Source organism: Pleurodeles waltl, chromosome 11, assembly GCF_031143425.1.
Source record: "Pleurodeles waltl isolate 20211129_DDA chromosome 11, aPleWal1.hap1.20221129, whole genome shotgun sequence".
Lineage (NCBI taxonomy): Eukaryota > Metazoa > Chordata > Amphibia > Caudata > Salamandridae > Pleurodeles > Pleurodeles waltl.
Genome location: NC_090450.1, coordinates 68,114,459 through 68,137,848, shown reverse-complemented (window position 1 = coordinate 68,137,848; position 23,390 = coordinate 68,114,459). Strand labels below are relative to the sequence as shown.

The following is a 23,390-nucleotide window of genomic DNA, read 5'->3' as shown; positions in this document are numbered from 1 at the left end:
GGCCACACGGGGTCCTGCAACCAGTAATCCGTCCACTACCAACCAAACGCTTATGGTGATGTGGCCCAACAATGAAGGGCCATAATCCTTGAATGCGGGCAGTAATTTGCAGGCTCTGCACCAGGCAAATAGGGTCCCCAGGCAGTATTGTTATTTCTGTGCTCAAACCACTGTTACCCGGTGGAATCCAGCACACAAGGTAGCTGTGTTGGAGGGCACCACTCTCCAGATGACACAGTGGAAGGTGTAGGCCCCTCAAATTAAGTCTTTGATGTCCCTGAGTCCTCCACACAGAACAGGGGGCAAGCCAACAAGCCCTTGTAGAGCACACATTTCAGACAGTGTTCCCAGGCCAGCCACGATGCAGGAAGGGTGTGTGACCTCCTTCCTGGGATAGTAAATACTCCAGTGCACAACAGATTCCTTTGGCAGTATGCAGTTAAGTGATTCTGTCCTGTGCTCCTGCAAGTGTATCTCTAAATTGCGGACGTGTGGTATCCCTAGTTATACTCAGGTGTGCCTTTGAAGTTGGGGGTGGTTCAAACGGTTTCCCATTGAACCACAGATGCCTGCCCTAAATGTCAGTCCTGTGTGTCATGGGGCCATGGTATACAGATCTTTATCTTTAATGGTGCCATGATCTGACTATGAGAGGCAAGTGTCAAAATCTCTCCCTCCAGCAGATGCGTTTTCCCACCAGCCCCCAGTGGAATGAAGTTTGAATTAAAAAAGGCACACAAAAGGGATTTTAGAACCTGGGAATGCCCACTTTCTAGAAGTGGCATTTCCAAGTTATTACTGTCAAAACCACCTTTACCACTGGAAAGGGTTTGTCTTAAGGAATCTTATGATAGTAAAAATTATGAGGCTGCTCCACTGCAATCCACTATTGGAGCTAGGATTAATTATAAACTTTCCCCCATAATAACCTATGGGCAGAGCAGGTCTTAATGGTAGTGAAAACACACCCAGACATCTTTCACTCTGTGGGCACATATGCCTTGGTGCACCCACAAGCCTGGACACAGACTTTGAGAATACCACAAGGATGCAAGTGCAATATGTCATTATGCACCTATGGGTAAGCCATGCCGGGATCCGTATATACATGAAAACACCAATGTGCAAGTGTACACATGTAGGCAACTCAGGCCAGGCTCAGTATATACATGAAGTCACCAATGTGCAAGTGTGCTCATACTGGTAGGTGCAACTTCCTAAATTATGTAGGGAGGGCGCGCATGCACTTTCGCAACGTACTTACAATGGGAAAGCGACCAGGGCCCTAAGGCCACTCATAGAAGATCAGCAAAAACTCAAGGAAGAGCCAATCTGCTCGGTAGGGAAACCCCAAGAGGTTCTTCAATACCAGGGCATGAGGCACCCCTGTGTACCTGCCCTGCCTACCACCTGCCCGTCCTCCGGGGGTGCTCTAGGAGTCGTGGAAGGCCTACTTAGGGCTGCCCCCAGTGGGGAAGATGCCACTGAGCGTAGGCACATCTGCGCCTCCACAGGCCTGCACTGCCAGGCCTATTACATGCTGGTCCATCTACTCTGGTGGGTGGCACGGACAGTGCAACGTCCCAAAAGTGGCTAAGGCCATACCCGTTCTGGGTATGTGGTGTATCTTTTTACTGGGCACTCCTGGGTACGGCATCTCAACCAATCACCTAAGTGCCTCTTTCTGGCATGAGTAGGAAGGGTGCGTGCATTACCCCCAGCGCTACAGTGGGAAAGTGACCAGAGTCCTAAGGTCATGCACAGTCAGCAAAAACTGGGAGGAAAAAAAAAAAATACGAAGTTTCAAGGAAATCCCCTAGGAAGAGCCATGTCCAGCAGAAGACTTCTCTCGTCTTACCTCAATGGTTTAAACCTGCATTCTGCTTCCAAAGTAGCACATGGATTAGTCTCAGCAGTTTACTGGGTTTTCTTCCAAGAGATGTTTCTACATCAAACCCATTTCTTGTCTCACAGCTGCAATCCTGTTTATTTCTATGCCAGGATTCTAAGGGGCGTGCTTGCTACAGTCACAACTTTTCTTATTCTTGTTGCCAAATGCTACTTCAAACTGAGCTTCCCTGAAATTGCAATATGTAAAAATGGGAAGTAATTATCCTACTCCAGGAGTGATTCTTTATTGAAACTGATTTGAGCTTGCTGTTACCGGGCACCAGGCCATGGCCTCAAATGTTTCCATACAGATCTTAAAATTGCAACTTTGGCAAGTAATTCAAGATTCTATTCAAGTGTGGTTAGAAAGATTCTTGCCAAGAGTAACATTTCTTGGCATACAGCATTGCGGGTGTTGCCCATCTTCTCACTTGGGGTGCATTTTGTGAGAATTTCCAGTTAATATATAGGTTGAACAAAACTGTTAATAACAACTCCTCCTGCTTGATGCTTTCATTCATCAAGAACGGTTTTGTTAGTTGTCTAGCCATGTCATTACATGTGCTGTCTAGGAGCTGTACAAGGATCTCTTTAGTCGAACCAAGAGATAGGTTCATCCCTGCCTTCTTCAGTCCTCCCCACTGTAAATCAGTGCTCAGTGAACTGCAAAATCTGTCATTTTAAGTTGAAGAACTAACATCATGACTACCACCAATAATACCTGGATAGGTGACAGGATGATTTTTCCATGTAACCATACCCGAGTTGCATCTTATAGTGGCTCCAGGACAAACTTTGCCTCACATTAAGAAGACTTATAAGAATATATGAGCGTGAATCACCTGCATTCCTGATCTTGCAAAGCTGTCCCAGAATCCTGTTATCCCCATCAACCTCACACAGGTTGGAACTTCACGAATATTCTAACAAACATTCTAAAGACTGAACATTTAGCTAGACTACAATAGTGTAATAAGATTATGCAAACTCTCATCATGTGACATTGAGGTGAAATCGGTGTTGATGGCCAATCCGAAATATCTAGCTTCTATTTGAGACAAGCTCCTCCGCACATGAGGAATTAATTTCAGAGCATTCCACCTTTATTTTCTGCTCTTACTTAATGAAATTGCTCAAATGTTATGCATTTAGTGTTTATAATGCCCAAAAGGAGAAATAAGGCTGTTCTTGAACAGAGTTTTGAAAAGATTAATGCTTAGTTTCTATAAACCATACTAAACAAGGTGGGCTGATGCAGAAAAGAAAGATTTATAAGGATTATTGCATTCTTATCGTAAACCTCTCAGAAATTACATATGAAATTAACTAAACACGTATCTGTTTGATCAGTTGTCTTGTTACTTGCTATTGGGGTGCTTCATGCCTTCGCCAACTAAACTGAAACGGATTCCAGAGAAACACCAGTTCATCACAGAAGAGTAAAATACCACCCTCAAACACAAATGCTCATAAAGTAACTGTTCATAGATGGCATAACATAACCAATGTTTACATCTGATCATTAATCAACATGCCATGGAAAATCTTAAAATGTGACGTGTATTCCAGTGCACCAAAACAGTATTTTGTCAAATATTTTTTCTTTAAAAGTACCTTAGAACCTTTGAACCTTTCTGCGTCTTCTCTAGTAGATCGATTTGTTTGGATAACTTGTCAATGTTGTCTTTCAGATTTTTCTGGGTGATATCAACTTGATTACAGAGCTGAGCAAATGTTGTGCACATTTCCCTATAAGAGTATAAAGGAATCCTTAGTCAACATACATGACTTACAATAATGTGTTAAGATAAGGAACATGAAATAAATTAGTGTCCACACTAGCTGCTGCAAAAAATATGAGTCACAAAATTTAGCATTTGGGGGGCATTGAGGAGAAATCTAATGACAGTAATACGGCCTGCTTGATTAAGAGGGAGTAGACATTAAAAAAGGCAAACCAAGGGGATGAAGAATAAGACTACAGCACCAGATTTCCTACAGGAAGATGAGTAACAATGTGACTGATGAAAGAGCAGAAAAGTGTACAGACTGTTGACTGATGCTGCAGGTTAGGAGCAGTGGCCAGCTAGTGGGGAGACTTGTAGATGGACAGAATGAGAGTTTGTTATGAAGTAAGAACCCAGAAAGGAAACAGGAAGATGCATAATTGACTTGAGAGATGCCAGCTGATAGAAAAAGAGAGACACGTAAGAGTTTGAAGTAGTTAATGCACAAAAGAAGGGGGTAAAAGTGGATTTAGGTAGTTTAGAAGGGACCGGTAAAGGTATATCTTGCATATATAGAGAAAATATAGTTTTTCATATATGAAAAGTGGAGCAGAGTTTAAAGATAACAGACAGACAATAGGTATGCTGTGTACTTGAGGGAAGAGGGTGATAATCATTTCAGATTTTGACACTGTAAGCTTGAATATGACCTCATCCACTGGGAGGTTTTCAATCTGCAGTTGGGCTCTATTGGGTGGGGATTTTGGGTTTGTGTGCTGAATAACATCAGCATAGGGGTATCTGTCAAAGCTAAATTATATTTAAGTCCTTGTGGAGGAGATGGTATCTAAGTATATAAGACCTGCGAGTACGGAGCATTACAGCATGCCAGCAATGTCTGTCAATGAATAAAGTAGAGTTATCCCAATTAGTGTTGAATATATTATCACAAATGCCCAGAACACAAACTTATGGAAAGCATCCCACGACAGAGTACATGAAGGAAAGCAGGATGTTCTAAGTAGGACTGTAACTGTTTAAAAGAAGGTATTTATTTATTGGGTTATATCACAAAATACTGAAACTATCATACACTGTTACAATCAAAAGCAAGTAAAAAGCACAGGTTAATTAATCTACCATGATTCAACGTTTTAAAGTTACAAACTGACACAAAGGGGTCCAACAGTTATTAAAATGCACTACCCAGTTGTAAACTAATGTTTGAGAATGATATTCTCGAGGTGGGCTTTTATTAGCTTTTGATTGGGTACATCATCTAGAGATAAAGTAGAACCTTCACAGCTGTGCTGGGCTGATGTGTTCCGGGGGACAGAACCTCTGTTGGAAGCTATCTTCCCTCAGCTTATGGTGACCTGAAGTACACTAGAAACTGCACTGCCCTGAAAGGAGACGGGCTGCCCTATATGAAAACTGGAAAACTATTTAATAGGGGGGTTTCAGGGTGTAGGACAGATTGTATTTATCGAAAGGGGTTGCTGCCAAATCACTGTACAGTCAAAAGAGCGACATGATTAATGTAGCGAAGAAACAGAGTCAAGTGTATTAAGGCAACATCAAGATAAACATTGTGACCGGTCCCAGGTATGGAGAAAGATCTACATCCCAGGAAGACTGATGGGTAAGTCATATTGAAATATTACCTACATTCAACAGCTATCAATCCTCACGTCCTTCCATGCGATGACCAGACCACGTACTATTGTTTATGTTTCATGTAAACTCGAGGAAAAGCTGACCACTAAAACAGCCAGTTACTTGCCCACTGGTGCTGAGATTGGGATATGTCACATAGAAAAGAATCTACCATTCCCAAAGATAAAGGGGGTCCTAGGAGGGTCTAAGGACAGCAACTGCTGGCAGATTGGATGGTTCATAACCCTACATCCCAGTGCCAAATAACTATTAAATACAAATAGTGATTCCTGCGGAAGCATGGTGCTGAGGATGTCACTTAAATTTTAAGGAGGGCACGATACCCTCTTTGTGCTAAGAACATTCATGAAGTCTTTCCAAACCATTTGATGATCAAGTAAATATATATGTTTTCATCACAGCCCTTTTTAAAAGTAGCAGTTGTATTTCAAACTCGATTTGAGTTTTACTATCATTTCCGAGTAAATGTAAGTGTTCAGGCCGCCACGAAGAGCCCCGACTGCATGAAGGATCCAAAAAAGCAGACCAATCGCTAACAGGACGCGGAGAAGATTTATGAGCTTCTAGAGAGATCACAAGAAAAAACCCTTACAACTTACACAGGGAGGACCTTGCAGGAATTGAACAATGTGAAGGTGTCAACTAATGAGTGGGCTTACAGAAAAATAGTGCAGAAATGTAAGTCTGCTATACGTGCAGGTACGTTAAAGAGAAAAGAAAATGTAACAATAAAGAGAGGGTAGTTACTAGCAGAAAGATGCTTCAGTGTCATATATGGGCGATTGGAAATAGCCAATGCATATGCACAGGCACACATGTAAAACATTCACAGTTATAGCAGAAACAGAAAGAAACCTGTACTTAAGCAAAAATATGGATGAAAAGAAATTATCAAACCAAATGTATGTACAAGAATAGTTTTTTTTTATGGTAAATACACACTTACTGTTCGACCTGGCGACTGCAGTTTGCACTAGTGCATGTAACAATCATCTTCAGTTTATCTGCTGCATAGTTAACAAACTGTTGTTTGAAGGTTTTTTCTTTGGCTCTTGTTGTCCAAGTAAGCTTTTCAAAGAGGTACAGACCACCATACATGCCCAGGGAAAGTGCTATTAATTTCCAACCAACAGTTCTCCACACCTGTAGTGGAAAAACAAATACATTGTGTATCTATGCAACACCTGATGTATAAGTGGACGTTTTACCAAATGAGTACATTCAATACTCATAGAGCACTGTCATTCAACTCTTAGTACTTAAACAGTTATCCATTTCAGACCTCTCAAAAATCACTGTAGGTAGGTAATACGTTTTTTCATTTATTTAAAAATGCTTTACAATAAGAGCAACAACTGTGAAACACCACCAATAAAACAAGCATTGGCAAAGCCAATAGGTCTCGTTTTATTCCTTAATTTGTTTTCCTATCTTTATTGTTCTGTAGTTATGTGGATGGTATGTCTTCATGCACTGATAATAGTTATTTTTTAAATGTATCTTTTGTATCGTTTTATTTCATTCAAACAATGTTTTGTACATTTTTATTAGCATTCTGTTTTCTTGTACAATATTTTGTTTATATTACATTTTTATTTACACTGTTTTAATTGTATATAGATTGTGGCAACATTTTAATATTTATTTAAGAACTGCATAGACATTAATATTTTTAGTGCATTCAAACATTTATTTGTAACTTTGTATTAGTATAAAGCTGGTCATACTGTAAGATATTGTATTTACATTACATTTTACAATATTTTAATTGTATTTAGATTGTGGAAACATTCGGTGTGTGTTTTTAATGTAGATGTATGGAAAACAGGGGCAAATGTAATCACAACAGCCTGCAATGCATAATGTAGTTTTTAAGCATATAAATAAACCGGCATTTTACAAAATTGCTGATCAGCAGTATTCAGAAGTGATCTGGGCCTGTGGGAGTTAGGCAAGCCACTGGTGCATGGGCTCAACAGACAGCCAGAGTGCTGGCCATTTATACCATATATAGAAGAATCTGAATTTTCACCAGCTAAATGGGATTCCAATATTCGCATTAGAAGGATAAAGGTCTGTGTCAGACGTACCGGATTTCTAAACTAAGACAAGTGTGCAGCAGTTAAAATGTGGCACACAGGTGTTTTTGGTGCGGCTGTTGGAGACATTTGTTGTTTATTGTATGCAGTCGTTCTTGCTGTACATAACCCTTCTTGCTGTACATCTGCTTTGCTCCACTTGCTCATCCAATCCTACCAGTTCCTGAAACAGAGCTCCAGCCATAGAAAGTACGCTCCAATTAAATTTAAAATTATAACGTACTGATGATAATTTTGCAAAGTAGAACCCTAAAAAACATACCTGTAAAATAGCATGAAAAGCGGTGTGTTTGCTACGTGTTATTAATTAAATTAGATATTAAAGGCATCAAATCTAATTCGACAAATAAACTCACAACAGACATGAGGACAGAATCACTGCAGCCTTGACATTTTTATTTTTTTTATTTTTAAGAAATTACTAGTTAGCTAATTGGTTCTTGAGGCTAAAACAATGAAGCAATTATTCAGATAAAGTGGTATTGTAAGTGTTGCCTCTTTCTGACAGAAAGGAAATCATTATTTGGGTGAAACATTGCATCCAGACGTGAACATAAAGTAGCATCCAAATGAAAAATGTAGATGAATTTCCAACTGGGTGAGGTCCCCAAAGATAACATGATTGCATAATGTAAGATTTTTCATTTAATAATCCAACAGAAGGTAACAGAAGCTGTGGTACAAAAGGAAACATCATCAAAGTGTAAAATCCACTAGTGCTTGTATTTTAACAAAAGAGATGATTTTAACTAAACATGAACAAATGTATGTTATTGATAAAGAGATCTTTTGTACACTTAATTTACGTTTATATTTTAAAAGAAATTTAATCTTGGAGCGAGCTGGAGGGTCAGGGAGAAAGGAAACACTCATACAGTACAAAATACTGAGTGTTTTTTTTTTTGTTTAATGGAGCAGGAGGCATAATACCTATAGATTAGATTTAATTCTGACGGAAAAGAAGTGTTAAAGCACAACATGTCTGTTATAACCAGCAAGTGTTAAGCGTTCAGCCCTCTTTGTTAACAAGCATTTGCTATGCAGTGGGTCTCGCATTTTCTTGAGTTAGAGCTATTAGTGTAGTAAATTCATAACTGGACTTTTCTTGCCACATAAATTGGTCAACCCTGCCTCATAATTTGTCCATTCCCTGCCACATAATTCCAGTGGCCCTGCAAATAACTAAAACACTTCCATTTACCTTCTGTCTCTATCTGCAGCCAAAAATGAAAATGTTGCTATGTAGCATCCTAATTTAAATCTGCCATGCTAATTATAACAGAATACCATTTTCACCCACCCCCACCATCAGAGTTGCTGGCTAACACAATTCCGAAAAAAGACACAAGACAGCTAAGAATAGTAACAAGAGAAATAAACTAGAAAGGTCACCCAAACATATCAAGAGTGCTCAAACAGTCATAGTGTAATAAGATTGTTATAGCAGCTGTTTCACCTAATTTACAATATTTTGTCACACTTGGCAGCACATAATGCTGAGAGGTACACTATGACAATAGATGCTCCAAGCGTTTTTGGACCCATGAAACAAACTAAGTCTCCTTTCCAATAAAGCAAGTCCTTTACTTTAAAGATTAATTTCTCTGTGAAAACCAAGGATATCCTGATACAGTTATACACTCAATGTAAACAACAGCTGAAAATTACGCAGAAATTGTAATACTTTTGCCCCAGTCCACTTTAGGTTTGAAGGTTGATATCCTTTTGCAGTTCTTTATAGCTCAGGCATGGCATTAAAGTGTTTTTACGTGAGAACCAGAGGTTACACATTTGTGGGTTTTTTTTTGTTTGGCTTGGGGAGGTTAAATAATTTGCCCAAACTCAGAATTCTGAGGTGAAGCTGAGATTTACTCTGGCTCCCCATGCACAACGAAAGCTGCTGAAGCAATAGTCTACACCTCTAAAACGTGTTTGTTACCATGGGTCATTGAAAGGCATTTGGGCAAAGTGTACAAGGTAAATGTAAAAAAAAAAAAAAAAAAAAAAAAAAAGCTCAAGAGGAAGAAGGAGGGGGGGGGGGGAGAGGGGGAGAAAAGAGTACCTCAATTAAGTCGAGAGCAGCAGACAGGCACTAATTAAGTTAGATTAATCAGTGCTTGATCCCTGCTCCACGGACAGGACCAGAAATGATGCCAGCCTGAAGTGGACGAATTACAAGGGTGTAAAGAAGAGTGTCGTGAAAGCCAAAAAATAAGTGGTGAGTGACAGGCGGACTCGAAGCTCTTTATTAACTACAACAGCATCTTGAAAGCGATACGCATGCACTAGCGCATGCTATCGCAGACTCAACCCTAAAATAAGCATTTGCAATGCAACGGGTCTCACACTTCTCTTGAGTTAATCTATTAGCAGTTGTAAACTCCCAAACGGACTTTTCTTGCCTCAATAAATGGGGGGGAAAAAAAGAGTGCGAACGCGCTGCTAAAGTTCACTCGTAGTGAAACCTTTTGGCAAAAGTGCAATTATCTACGTAACTGGCAAAAGTGTCATTAACTATGTAACAGGGTCGATGTCATGCAAAGCGCTCGACTTCTGGCAAGCGAGATCGCGATGTGAAAAAAGAAGTCCACAAACCGGACGGAAAACAGCGAGCCTTGTATGTTTTCAGTACTTGGACACTGCGTTCGAGGAGGGCTAACCACCGGAAAAGGCATGACATATGCGTGCCTTCCACTAATGAAAGGAAGCAGATTTTAAAAGGCAAGCCCACGAACCAATGAAAGACACTGACGTGACATGGACGGGGCTCCGAGCCCTTTTCTAACTACTACAGCGTCTCGCTAGCGCAGGCTGGACCCTAAATAGGGAGCTGCTACTGGATAGAGACAGGACTGCTGAGAGAAGTGAGAAGATTTAAAGGCTTTGTCTGGTTTGCATGCTGCTTTGTATCCAAACTAGTAATTGGTCATGCATCCAAAGTTAAGTTGTAAAAGTTGCCAGCAAGTAAGATAAGCATCACTGCAGTGAACAACATGTGTTGAGATGTAAAACATTGGTCTTCCTTTGAAATTCCTGGGAACTACTGAGCAGCGCCGAAGGCCTCCAGTTGTTTGACTTTCTGATGTTCGCAAGAACTACAGACCAGATCCCCCCAGGCTGCCTGAAACACTACTACAAAATTAAATGCGTCGGGAATCATTGGCGAGCAATACATATCCATAAAATAGATAACACATAGAAGGTAGCAGCTCATTATGACCCTATAATCCCTTCGTGTGGATGTGAAGACGTGTACTAAGAGAAAAGTATGCATTGTATCACAGGTGCATTTACATAGCGCTTATACTTCCCGACCAGGCGCTAGAGCACTAACACATCTTATCTAATGTTCAAATGGGAACGAGACCAGTGTTCCTCGTGTCGCTGCCCTTTCTGTGGCACACAAACTCGACTGGTTATACACAAGGACATTTTGGCCCATAGAGTATTGCTTGTAGTCCAGAAGATGTAGTTTAGGAATTGACGTATACAGTGCAGCGACGCACAACAGAAGGCAACTGCATCAGTGCTTGCAAACCCAGCACGAGAAGGAAAGCTACAAGACGCGAATAAAAGAAGCCTTGTATGTGACGTGCGAAACGAGATCCACCACGTGGGCCGGATGCTTGGATGTGAAAAGCTTGCAGCGTGCCAGATGCTGGGATGCTGCTGTGTGTGAGATATAGATACACATGCAAGAACTCCCCACGTGCACACAGAGGATGAATGGAGTGAGATATGCAGTACAAGATGTGTGTGATTGATGCTCAGAAGTGTGGTCTTTAAGATGAACACAGACACGAGAAGCCAGTGAGATACTTGCAAATGTACCAAGTGTAGTGTGTGAGAGCAGCTCACAAATGAGAACACCGTGCGAGGAGGTCACTAAGGAGAAGTGCATGAGATGCTCTTAAGAACGACAACCCAAAGAATGCGGAAGAGTCACAAACGCTTGAAGCATCTTGTATGTAATGCTGTGTCTGCTGGTCGCGGACAAGGCTTGGAAACAAAGCGTGGGGTGGGGAGGCTCATTAACCTGGGAAACTACTGTGAGGTGCTGACAAACGAGCCTTGTGTGCGAGATACTGTGTGTGATTTTACCACACACCAGAACCCTTGTGTTATGAGAAACTGTTAAACAGAAACAATCCCGCCCCACAGGCATCTGTAATACACCTAAGCGCACAAGCAAACAGCTATCAGTTTCATTATAGCTCATTTTAAATGTAGGCTATACCGTGTTTGCATGCTGTTCGAAAAGGAGCTAGTAGCTTCCAAAAAAATAAAAGAAATAAAAATAAAACATCGAAGTATACAAACATGAGCGCCAATGGTTTTCACAAAATATTTTTTAAATGCTTGTGAAAAAAAGTAACAGGGAAGTAGTATTATGTGCACGTTTTTTCCACCAATATATTTGTTTCAGTTATATTTTTATACATTTTAGAAAATGTCAACTCCCTTTGCAGATTACGTACGGTAACGAAGGAAGCCGAATAGTTGAGGGGGGGAGGGGTTGCTCCTCCTCAGTCGCAATGATTAAACAGCAAATGGAGGGGCCCGCAGAGTTGTCCCTGCATCCAAACCCGACTCCAAGGGGGCGGTACAAGCCAAAGGCCACCAAACTGCCTAGATCCTGCCGTGACACTGCCGACTTGGTCGCTTCCGACTGGCGAGATTACCAGCCGCGACCCACTGCAACCCCCCGACATCCACTTTTTGAGCTCCCGGAACCGCGGCAGCAGTCGGCAGCCAGGGGTGGAACTTCCCGGCCTTGCGGCTAAGCCACGTGGCTGACAATGCTGATCCGGGCCACACCGTACAACAGACACCGAGGCCCAGAAAGGGAAATCCTGCTAAAGGCCAAGACCCAAGGGGGCTGCACGCGGATTGGTGCATCGGACCGCACAGGGAGAGAATCCCAGCTTGAGACACCCCTGGCCGTACTGGACACGGCCGCCCTGACCACTTTATCCCGCCAGTAAAGCTGCACAGATCGACACCACAAAGCCCGCAGGCCATCCCATCTGCACGCTGGCACCCAGGGGGCTGCATGGGCCCAAACATGAAGGCAGGTCTATCCCCTAACACTGAGCTCACAGTGCAGTGGATTACCTAGCCCGTCTGGCCTGGAGCCCTGCGAGGGAAAGCAGGCGCCTAGAGTGAGAAACACAGCCACAGGTGCCCCTCCCTGCGCTGGGCACAGCCATCTAGACCAAGCAAGCCTGACGGCAGGGCACCACACACCAACGCAAACCCTGAAATTGAAAGGCAACTGGACTCGGATCTGCACCTTCCAACACCTACTGGCAACTTCGAGGGCCACCCTCCACTGCAAGATGAGAAAAAAACAGCAGAAACCAGTAAACAATAGACCAAAATAGATCCATATGCCAGATTTATGGCAAAAACATCTGGAGGAGCAACTCCACATCCCCCAGCAGATGCTGCGACCCCACAGGTCACCCCAGACCTCACCAAATACAGAATATACACTATGAGACAACAGCTAAGGCAAAACTGTTAGGTACAGCCACCCAGTCCTACAACGCATCCCAATGTAAAATTTATGAAGTTGGAAACAAGACAGGGAAACTAGTGCAGTGGCTTGGCACACTGGGGCCTAGATCTGCAGCTAGTCCACTATATATCCTGCCAGGCAAATCACGCCATCCCGGACCCACAACTGCCTGCCCAAGAATTTCCATCCTACTACGCCTGCAGATAACTGCCCACCTGCTGCAGAGCAAACTCACCTGATGGAAGAAGACCTAATTCTATCCACCTTCTCTAGCTCGTAAAGCCAAAGCCCCGAGGAACCACTGACTGCCACTGAAATACTGGAGGCCATCTAGTCACTCCCCTCAGGGTAAACGTCCAGGTCTAATGGTTACATCCTTGACATTCTTCAAGTGGTACGCATCTAGCCTCACTACACCACTTTCTAATGTATATAGCAAAGCAGGGGAGTGGGGCAACTACACCACGACCTCTTGAAGGATACGATCTCAGGCATTCTCAAGTCACAGAAGCCACCAGAGAGGCGTGAATCATAGAGGCCCATCTCTCTGTTCAACACTGAGCCCAAGATCCTGGCAAAAATACCAGCAAATGGGTTGATCCGGATGATCAAGACTGATTCACGTGGATCAGAATGGATTTATGCCTGACTGCGGCACCCACCACTGCCTTCGATGCATGAACAATGCTCTAGCTTTGGCTACTGAAGCCACGCACCGTAAAAGGTCTGGTGTCCATAAACTTCGAAAAAGCATTTGACATTTCATGTTCCGCCTGATGAAGCAAATTAACTTTGGGCCACCTTTCCGTAGATATGGCTTAGCACTATACTCCAAACCATGAACTGGCGCAAGAGTGAATGGGGAATTGTCCCCAGTTTTTCCCCATTGGACGAGGGGCGGGGCTGGGCTGCCCCCCCTGTGGCCCTGTCCTTTTTGCCCCGGTAGTGGAATGGCAGAATGGATTAGATGTGACGTGCTACTCAGTGGCTTCAGATGGCCAAACTGCCCTGAAGATAGGATATCGCCCTACGCGTATGATATACTGGTCTATATTAGTGACCCCAAGATCTCCTTGCCCTGACTGCTGCATATGCTCCAAGTTAAAGCAGACAAATCCAGTGCCAGTTTTAACTGGAATAAATCTATTGACAGCCCCCTGACCAGAGAACAATAAGAAATATGGGTGTGCACTCCACTGCAATGGGTAGATCAACGCTGTAAGTATTTAGGCATGCATATAACCCTGCAAAAGTAACATGCTTGGGACAGGAACATAAACCCCTAGTCTCCCTGATACAAAGTGACATGAACTATGTTTCTTATAGTTTTCTTGTAAAAGGGGCGGGCCATGGGGCGGTCACAAGCTCGAAGGGGGAGGGCACAGCACTCCCTCAGTGCGCATGTATGTTTGGCCGCCTGTCGCAGGCCAGCCAAACACATGCGGGATTTAGACAGCAGGCAGAGACTTTCACTCTGCCTCAGAAGGTCCTGGCTGGGCGCTCTGTCCAAACCTGACACTGCTTTCATGCTGCCAGTAGCATGAAAGCAGCGTTAGGATTGGACGCAGGCAGGCTGGGAGCCTGTTCCTGCAGTCAAGGACGGAGGGGAGGAGCGGATCGGCGCAGCACAGCGCTGCAACAAAGGTCAGTTTTTTTTCTCCAAATTATATTCCTCCCCCTCTCCACCCGCCATGAGCCACTAAGTGCCCATTTTCCCTCCTGTGAGCTGCCAATGCCCCTGGTACGTAGGGCATGGGGTACTAAAGGGAGCCCCCGAGGGCTGCAGCACTAATCGTGCTATTCTCAGGGACTTTCTCACCATATGCACACTGCTGCTTTCACAGGCTGCGTGTATTGGTGCAGAGCTAAACTGAAAACACGACATGGTACACAGCCTGTGTGCACAGTCCCCTTTGCACTGCATGCAATATATGCAAGTCACCCCCTAGCAGACCTTCCAGTCCTAAAGGCGGGGAGCATTATATTACATGTGAGGGCATACCTGCATGAGCAGATATGCACCTGCTATGTCAATTCTCAGACAGTAAGTGAACAGTGAAGCCATTTTAAGTACATGTGCTGGACACTGGTCAGTACGAGTTCTGCAGCTACATGATGGCTTCACTGACTATAGGGATCACTAGTATCAAACATGTTGTATTAATAAACCCTCACTGAAACCACTCATGGATTTATTAATGCATGTACTCAGAGGGCACCTTAGAGGTGCTCCTGAAAAATCTACCAACTAGCGTCGACACTGACTGGTCAAAACTAGTACAGCCACCCTAGATGAAGTTCTGCTCCCCCGGAGGTGAGAGCCAATGCTCTTGTGGGCTCAGAACAAAGGCCTGCTCTGGGCAAAGGTGTCACCAGGGCAGGGAGCTTCAAAGTACTTGCTGCCTTTGAAATGCGACCCAGGCCTCTCCAAATGGTGGAGGAGATCGACCCCCAGTTCCTGACCCCACTTTTGGCAGCAGGACTGGTGGGAAAATTAAGTAAATTAGGAGGAGTGCTCACTTCATGCCAGTCCCACCCCTAGGGTGAATGAGCTGAGGTGGACATTACTTTTTAAATTCCTTCATCTTGCATGGAAGTAATTAGGCCAATAGGGATGGAGCTATCCCACTTCCCAAAGGAAGTGGTCATAGGAAGGGTGTAGTCACCCTAAAAGTGAGTAACCCATTGGTTACCACCTTACGCTCCCAGTAACGCCCTTAAATTCAGTATTTAGGGGGCACCCCTGAACCCTAGAATCAGATTCCTGTAACCTAAGAAGATCTGGACACGCCACCAGCAGATAAGACTGAAGACACCAACTGACTTGACCACAGCCCTCTCGGCCTGTTTGCAGCCTTCAAAGAAACCTGCACCCAGAAGACAACTGTCCTGCAGCCTAGTGACCTCCGAAGCCTTGAACTCCTGTGACAGCGGACCTGTCCAGAAGACACCATCTTTAAAGAAGAGGAAGCCTGCTTGGGGAAACTGAAATCCCACACCAGAAGTGACCACTGCACCAGACGCCCCTAGCCCGAATCAAAGTGGCCCATCCATTCAGTGCAGGTTCACCGGCGCCTCTGACCAAGAGTCCACCATGGCCTGACCCCTGCCGGACTCCCCAGCGACGCCTGCAGCCCAAATCATGAGGACTCCCCTTGACCGTGCCGTGCCTGGTAAGCTGATTTCGATGCCTAACGACAACCCCTGCACCTGGAGCCCCTGGGCTTTGGGGAGCTGAATAGTCTGGCCTTTTGGCACACCTCCGGTGCTTGCCTCAGCCCCCGGAAACTGAACCCAGTCACCGACTGTACTTACCTGTAAGCAGCGTGACAACACCCCTCCAGTCTCCGCTGACTAACATTGGGCACCCACTCGGACTTTGAATTCTGCACCCAGCCTCCCCACTCGCTGTGAGTACACCCTTGGTTCCAAAATGAACCTTGCTCGGTGCTAGCCTAAGGCCCTGAAGACTGGGACTGCAAATTGTGTACTTACCTGTGAAATTGCATCCCTGTTAACATTGAAGACACTGTAAATTGCACTGTCGATTTTTGAAGCAGCAAAGTAGTTTTAATTTAAAAACTGCTAAATTTATAAGGAAGATGTTTGGTTCAAGGCATATATAAACACAACTGTTAATTTTCTAAATTGGTCTCTGATTAATTCTTTGAGTGTATGTCTCATTTACTGCTTGAGTACAACAAATGCTTAACACAACTCCTTGATAAGCCTAACTGCTTGCCCACACTACCACAAAAAGGGCACTAGACCTGAATATTTCTGCAAACCTTTGGGGATCCCCTGGACTCTGCACAGTGTACTTCATTTTAGTGCACTATATAGACCGCCAGCTTCCTACAATGCCCCAGTTTTTTCAAGCATTGCAATCAGCAATATTGAAGTTTATCTGGAATAAGGCCAGCCACGTATCTCCTACCACAAATGTGTATTCAACCCTTATTACAGAGGCTTTGGCATCACAGACATCAAGCTCTATTATTAGACCAGCCAGTACCCATTACCGACTGGCTGCACACAGAAAGAAATGATCTAGTGATTGCCATGGAAATCCAGGCCATAGAACGAGGCACACTCTATCTACTATATGGCCTGGCCAAAGACACTACCCTTCGCCCCTCGACCCAGACCTCACTAACGTTCTGGTACCAAGCACTACAATGGATTGAATGGCACAGTGGAGCTGGGACATGGATACGACACAGCACATCTTGAAGGCTTCCAGGTCTTGGACAATATAGGATTACCAAACTCAGGGACGTTTGGGTGGGCAATCCTATGTACACTTTCCAGCACATTATAGACACATGAGATGCACAAAATGCAATGTTACTGATACTTGCAACTCCGCCACCTGCTGGAGGCATCCCTGACCCCTCCGCTGGATGTCCAGCAGTACAGTCCCCTGAAAGAGCACTCTACGATTACCATGATAGAGAGGAAAAGCAATTCAAACATCTACCGCTCACTAGTCAACAATAACCCAGACCCCATGCATTAAAAGAATGGTGGGACTACAGATGTGGGTACACAAGAGGAGGATTAGACACAGGTGAAAATGGCCCAAAGAACACTGGCAATCTCCATCCAACTGAGACTTATCCAACTGAAGTACCTCCACAGAGTATATTATAGCCCCACACGCTTGAGCAAAATGAAGCAAGTGCTCGACCCACACTGTCTTGAGATGTAGAACACTCCGAGGCACATACTTCCATAACATAACATATTTTCTCTAAAAGAGACATTGCATAATATTGGAGGTCAGAGGCGACCCCTCACGGTGGAGGAATGTGCTTGTGACATGGACTATTGCTCCACAGCTGAAAAATGTGTCTACAAGTCAAGGGGAGGCCCAGGTGAGGTGCATAGATCGAATACTCCATGAACTAGAATGGTATGGTGGTGAAAACATATATGTCCCTGTTGTCTGTAGCTATGTAAAGAGACACTCAACAGATAAGCTAAGCTGCATGAATGTATGTTGGTTTTTCAGCATAGATTTTGCATGCCGGTAGGTGGTGTCAAGCAGCTCTGCAGTGACTGAGCGCGTCCTACCTCAGAACTGACAACCAGAGACATTTAAAGGTGCCTCCCAAGCATGCCGACATCAGTCTTTTTTATTTTTTTATTTTATTTTTACACATTGCCATCGGAACAGAAAATCAAGACAGGTACCCCACGTCCAGCAGCCTTGGCCCTGATGGAACCCATCACATAGCAGATCTTGATGCAGAGGACTATTCACATGAGTATGGTACTCTTCTGCACTGCATTGTCCAAAAGAAACACCAAAATGCTGATCGTCCAGCACATGGTCCTTGGTAAATTAATATAAAAACAGGGTGCTCTTTTAGGTTCCAAACAATAGTCTCAACTTCTCCTTCGAGGGGTGAGAAGGGCAAAGAACATCATAATGGTGATAGATTTTCTGACATGATAAGTGGTCACAACCTTCAAGGAAAAAGCCTCTCTGGTCCTCGTCATCAGTTCATCCAGAAAGGTGGTGGTGTAAGGTAGCTGGACTGCAGGGGTGGCTCCTCTGCAATAATGGAGGAGCGTCACCACCCCCGGCCAAGAGTGACACATCTGAGAGTTTGGCTTGCAAATGGTCCAGGATACTGGAGCAATCTCAAGCCACAAACTTGTCCCAGTGTCCAAAGTAAATACATTTTGGAGAAGAATGCCTGGTCTCTAGGGTAACATAAAAAAAATAGAAATCAGCTCAAATGTAGTCAACTGCAGCAGCTCAGTCTCCATACAAGGTGATGTAGACAGCACAGTCCAGGTTACAAGACCCTGCTCTGCTGTTGCGACAGAAGAATACTCCAGAAGCAGCAGCCTGGTAGTAGGATAGATGCTCATGCCCAGATGTTCTCAGGTAACACACTCTTCTGGCTAAATCTGAGGCCAAGAGGATGACTTGAGCCTGGTCATTCTTGATCTTCTTCAGAACATGGGGCAGAAAACGTAGCAGCGGGAAGGCATACATAAGTGTTGACACCCACTCCAGAGAGAAAGCCTTCATCAAGACGGTGTGTTATTGGCAGTGGTGAAGAGATCGAGCCGCTGCTCTCCCACTGGTGGAAGAGGTCCTGCGCCACCTCCAGATGCAGTTGCTATTTGTGATTTGCTTGGCGCTGTAGGAAGCTGGCTCTTTATATACTGTATCAAAATTAGATATACTGTGCAAGAATTCAGGGTTCCCTTACTAGTGGACAAGAGCTTGCTTTAGCAATCCCAAGGTGTTCTATTAGGGGATAGTGTGGTCGAGCAACCTTACTCTTATCAGAGAGAAGTGTTAGATTTCTGCAAATACCCACGCAGTCAATAATTGATGCACCCGACTCAATGAGGAGATCCACACCAATTTATAAAAATAACATGTGTCTTCATATATATTTAGGCACCAGAATCAATACCATCAGGTAAGAAAGTTTTGCAAAAGAAATACTGTCAGCTTTAAAAGGTCGACTTAATTTTTCAGTCTCGGCAATGTTATCTTATGGACGAAAAACAAATGCTGCATGCAGGTATAGTACAGCAACGTACAGGACAAATCTCATGGTCTTAAGGTAAGAAGGTAATACAAGGCAAGGTCCAAGACAGCACCAACAGGTCACCTCGGGCGGCACTGCGACAGCTGGCTGAAGAGGTGCTTTTCAGCATCGGAAGCCCAATGTTATCCTATGGGGAAAAACATGTACTGCGTTCAGGCACTTCACAGCGACTTAGGGATCAATCCAGTTAAAAAAAAAAGGATGCAGGTTTGGCCTGGGAGGCCAGTGAGCTGAACCAGCAAGTGGGCTCAGCCCTCACGATGCTCAGGAATGTGAGGACATCTTAGGTCCTCTTCTCCACGGGACAGGGGCAACGGGTGCAGAGGTGTCTTGAAGCATCAGATTTTCGCCAACAGGAGCACTACCAGTCAAGGGGGTCTGCAAACAGAGGCTGCAGGCGGCGTCAGTGAGTCCACAGTGGGCAAGTTCATGGCAGGATATGTCTGTTGAGAGCCGGAGAACAACGCTGGCAGTCTGGAGTCCTCTCAGGTCACTTGGGGCACCTGCAGGATGCAGGGGAGCAGTTTTGCTGCTCCACTGGAGTTCCTGGGTCTTTGTTGAATGCAGGCAGTCTTCCCTGGCTTTTGGAGGCACGACAGTTTGCAGGACAGGTGACTCTGGCGCACTTCGGCGGGAGCAGCAGATAGGCTGGCGCCAAGGCAGTTGCTTCTTCCTCAGCCTTTGCGCTCTCAAGTGTTCTTCTTCATCATAAGTCAGCAGGATTCGGATTTCCTGGTGTCAGGGGCTGCCCCTAAATACTGAATTTCGGGGTGTTAAGGAGAGTGTAGGGTAGAAGCCAATGGGCCACCTGCCCCTGGGGTCACTATGCCCACTTTATGACCTCTTCATTTGGGAAGTGGTCATAACCCTGTCCCAGAGTCCCTAGTTCTGCTATCTCCAAGATGGCAGACCTCTAAATTTTGTTTCCACATCAGGTAGCCCTCCTTAGAGGTGGAACTAGCATGAGAGTGGGCACACCTCTGACTACTAATTTTCCCACCTGTCCAAATGTGCCCTGGGGCAGGGGCGTTGGAACCCCTGTTCTGAGGGAAGCCAGATCTGCATACCAAGGGGATGGGCTTCTTTGAAGCATCTCTCTTGTAATGCACATTTGCAGGGCATCCTGTTGGAGTGGTGTGTAAACACCTCTCCTAGAGTAGGCTTTGTTCCTGACCACCTGAGAGCAAAGGATTTCACTCCTGTGGGTCATGTCTGTTGGTAAGAGGCTGGCTAAAACTAGTTAGTCAGCACACCAGTAGATGGTAGGTTTTTCAGGAGGCACGCCTAAGGTGCCCTCTGGGTGCATGTAGTAATAAATCCATCACTGGCATCAGTGCGGATTTATTAATACGAGATGTTTGATACCAAACATCTCTATTTTCAGTGAAGTCATCATGTAGCTGGGGAACTCGTATTGACCAGTGTCTAGCACATGTATTTAAAATGGCTTCCCTGTTCACTTACTATGACCAAGAATCAACAGACACATAGTACGGGCATATTTGCTAATGCACCCTGCCTTAGGGCTGTAAGGCCTCCTGTAGGGGTGACTTACAAGTATTACAGGCAGTGTCAGGAGACATGGCACACAAGTGCAGTGGCAGTCTGTATGAGTTAGATGACGAGTCCGTTAGAGTGGCACAAGCTGTACTGCAGCTCTTGGGGGGATCCTCTTTATTACCCCTGCCCTAGGCAAAAGAGGTACCATTTACTAGGGACTTTCAGAGGTGCTAAAGGTCTGGCCACCTGGGGATCAAATGACCAGGTGTCTTGTTTTAGGGAAGGAACACTGGCACTGGGGGCTTGGTTAGCAGGAGCCCAGTGCACTTAAGTCAAATTGCATAAAAAACCAGGCACAAAATGGGGGGCTTTTGCAACCAGAACCCAGTTTCCTACAGGCTCTACCAGGTAAGTGGTCCGCCTTGGCATTTAAAGAGCCTGTCAGGTGGTGTACGTTCAGAGAGCTGCTCTGACAGTTCAGCGAGGCCTAGAGGTGCAGGGCCTATTGGCACAGAGTCCAGAACTCCACTGATCTTGTTTGTTACCATACCACATGGTGGTGGTGTTGTCAATGAGGACCTGACCCAGCCTCCCCATGATGGATGGCAGGAAGACTTTAAACCCCAAGCGAATGCCAACAAATCCAGCAGGTTGATGTGAAGGCAGGAGTCTACTTGAGATAAGAGTCCTCTGACATCCACCTCTCCCAGATGACCTCCCCAGCAGAGCCGTAAAGCACCAGACACCAGTGTCGGCACTGGCTGGGGCATGGAGAGTGATCTTCCACTGGTCCAAAAACATCTCTTGGTGCTGGACCCACTGAGACTTCAGATCCCACTGCAGAGCCCACACATGCCATGTGCATGACTGATGAGCAAGATGCAGAAGGCTAAACAGTCCCAGAAGCCCCAGAGCCAGGACTGAGGCTGAAATATTAAGGTCATAGCCCAAATGTCCTAGACACATTGCTCTTGAGGGAAGGCTTAAAAATACACCATATCCAGGAAGAGGCTTATGCAAAGGAGCCTCGGTGAAAGGTCAGGTGCGACTTTGGCACATTGGTCATGAACCTCAATGATGTCAAGAGGTTTGCTGTCTGGAGGTGACCTGCGACTGATGTTGCAAGCCCACCATTTGCAGCAAGATTTGGAGGTAGGGGAAAACTGACACTCCAACCTCCGAAGAATTGCTGCAACCACGCCATCACTTTTGAGAACACAAGTGGGACACTGGTGGGGCCAAAAAAGGAGCCCAGCAAACTGTAAACTCCTGTGGCCCACCTTGAACAGCAGGTAGTGTTTGCTTGTCAGAAGGATGGGGATACAGAAAAAGGCATCCAGCAGGTCCAATGCCACCATTCAGTCTTCTGAATCAGGAGAAGAGGGAACCTGTGTGTAGGAGGCTGGCCTGGCTTGTAGTGGGTACCAGAGGTACTTACACCTTGTGCCAGGTCCAGTTATCCCTGATTAGTGAAGAAGAGGTGTTTCTAGCAGCTTAGGCTGATAGAAGGTAGATATGGCAAAGCAGCTTAGGCTGAACTAGGAGACATGTAAAGCTCCTACTATACCACTGGTGTCATATGCACAATAGCATAAGAAAACACAATACACAGTAGTACTAAAAATAAAGGTACTTTATTTTTATGACAATATGCCAAAAGTATCTCAGTTAGTACCCTCAGTATGAGGATAAGTTATATACACAAGATATATGTACACAAACCAAACTTAGGTAAGTAATAGCAAGAAAAGTAATGCAAACAGTGTAGAATTACAGTAGATTGCAATAGGAGCACATAGGTATAGGGGCAACACAAACCATATACTCCAAAAGTGGAATGCGAACCACGATTGGACCCCCAACCTATGTGAGCTTGTAGAGGGTCGTTGGGACTGTAAGAAAACAGTGAGGGTTAGAAGAATAGCCCACCCCAAGACCCTGAAAGGTAGGTGTAAAGTGCACCTACTACCCCCAGAGAGCACAGAAGTCGTGATGGGGGATTCTGCAGGAAGAACAAACACCAGCAATGCAACAACAGTGGATTTCCGGACCTGAGTACCTGTAAGACAAGGGGACCAAGTCCAATAGTCGCGACAGTGTCGAGAGTGGGCAGGAGCCCAGGAAATGCCAGCTGAGGGTGCAAGGAAGTTGCCACAGGATGGAAGAAGCTTGGAGTTCTGCAAGAAAGAAGAGAGCTAGGGACTTCTCCTTTGGAAGACGGATGTCCCACGTCGCGATGAAGCTTGCAGATGTGTTCCCACGCAGAAAGACCGCAAACAAGCCTTGCTAACTGCAAGGGTCGCAGTAGAGGTTTTTGGGTGCTGCTGTGGCCCAGGAGGGACCAGGATGTCGCCACTTGGAGGAGGAGACAGAGGGGGCGCCCAGCAACTCAGGGAGC

The 23,390-nt window shown here is 45.0% G+C and overlaps 1 protein-coding gene across 3 annotated transcripts in view; it reads right to left on the bottom strand.

Moving 5' to 3' along the window:
- Positions 1-23,390, bottom strand: part of MFN1 (mitofusin 1) — a 206,586-nt gene that overhangs the window by 43,754 nt on the left and 139,442 nt on the right. For all 3 annotated transcript variants that reach the window (XR_011199355.1, XM_069213075.1, XM_069213073.1), the window contains 2 exons: positions 6,241-6,437; positions 3,505-3,639 (listed from right to left, as the gene is read on the bottom strand). Coding sequence is in view for 2 of the 3 variants with exons in the window: in XM_069213075.1 (XP_069069176.1) it covers positions 3,505-3,639; positions 6,241-6,437 (332 nt within the window). In the remaining variant the exon portion in view is untranslated. The remainder of the gene's footprint in view (positions 1-3,504; positions 3,640-6,240; positions 6,438-23,390) is intronic.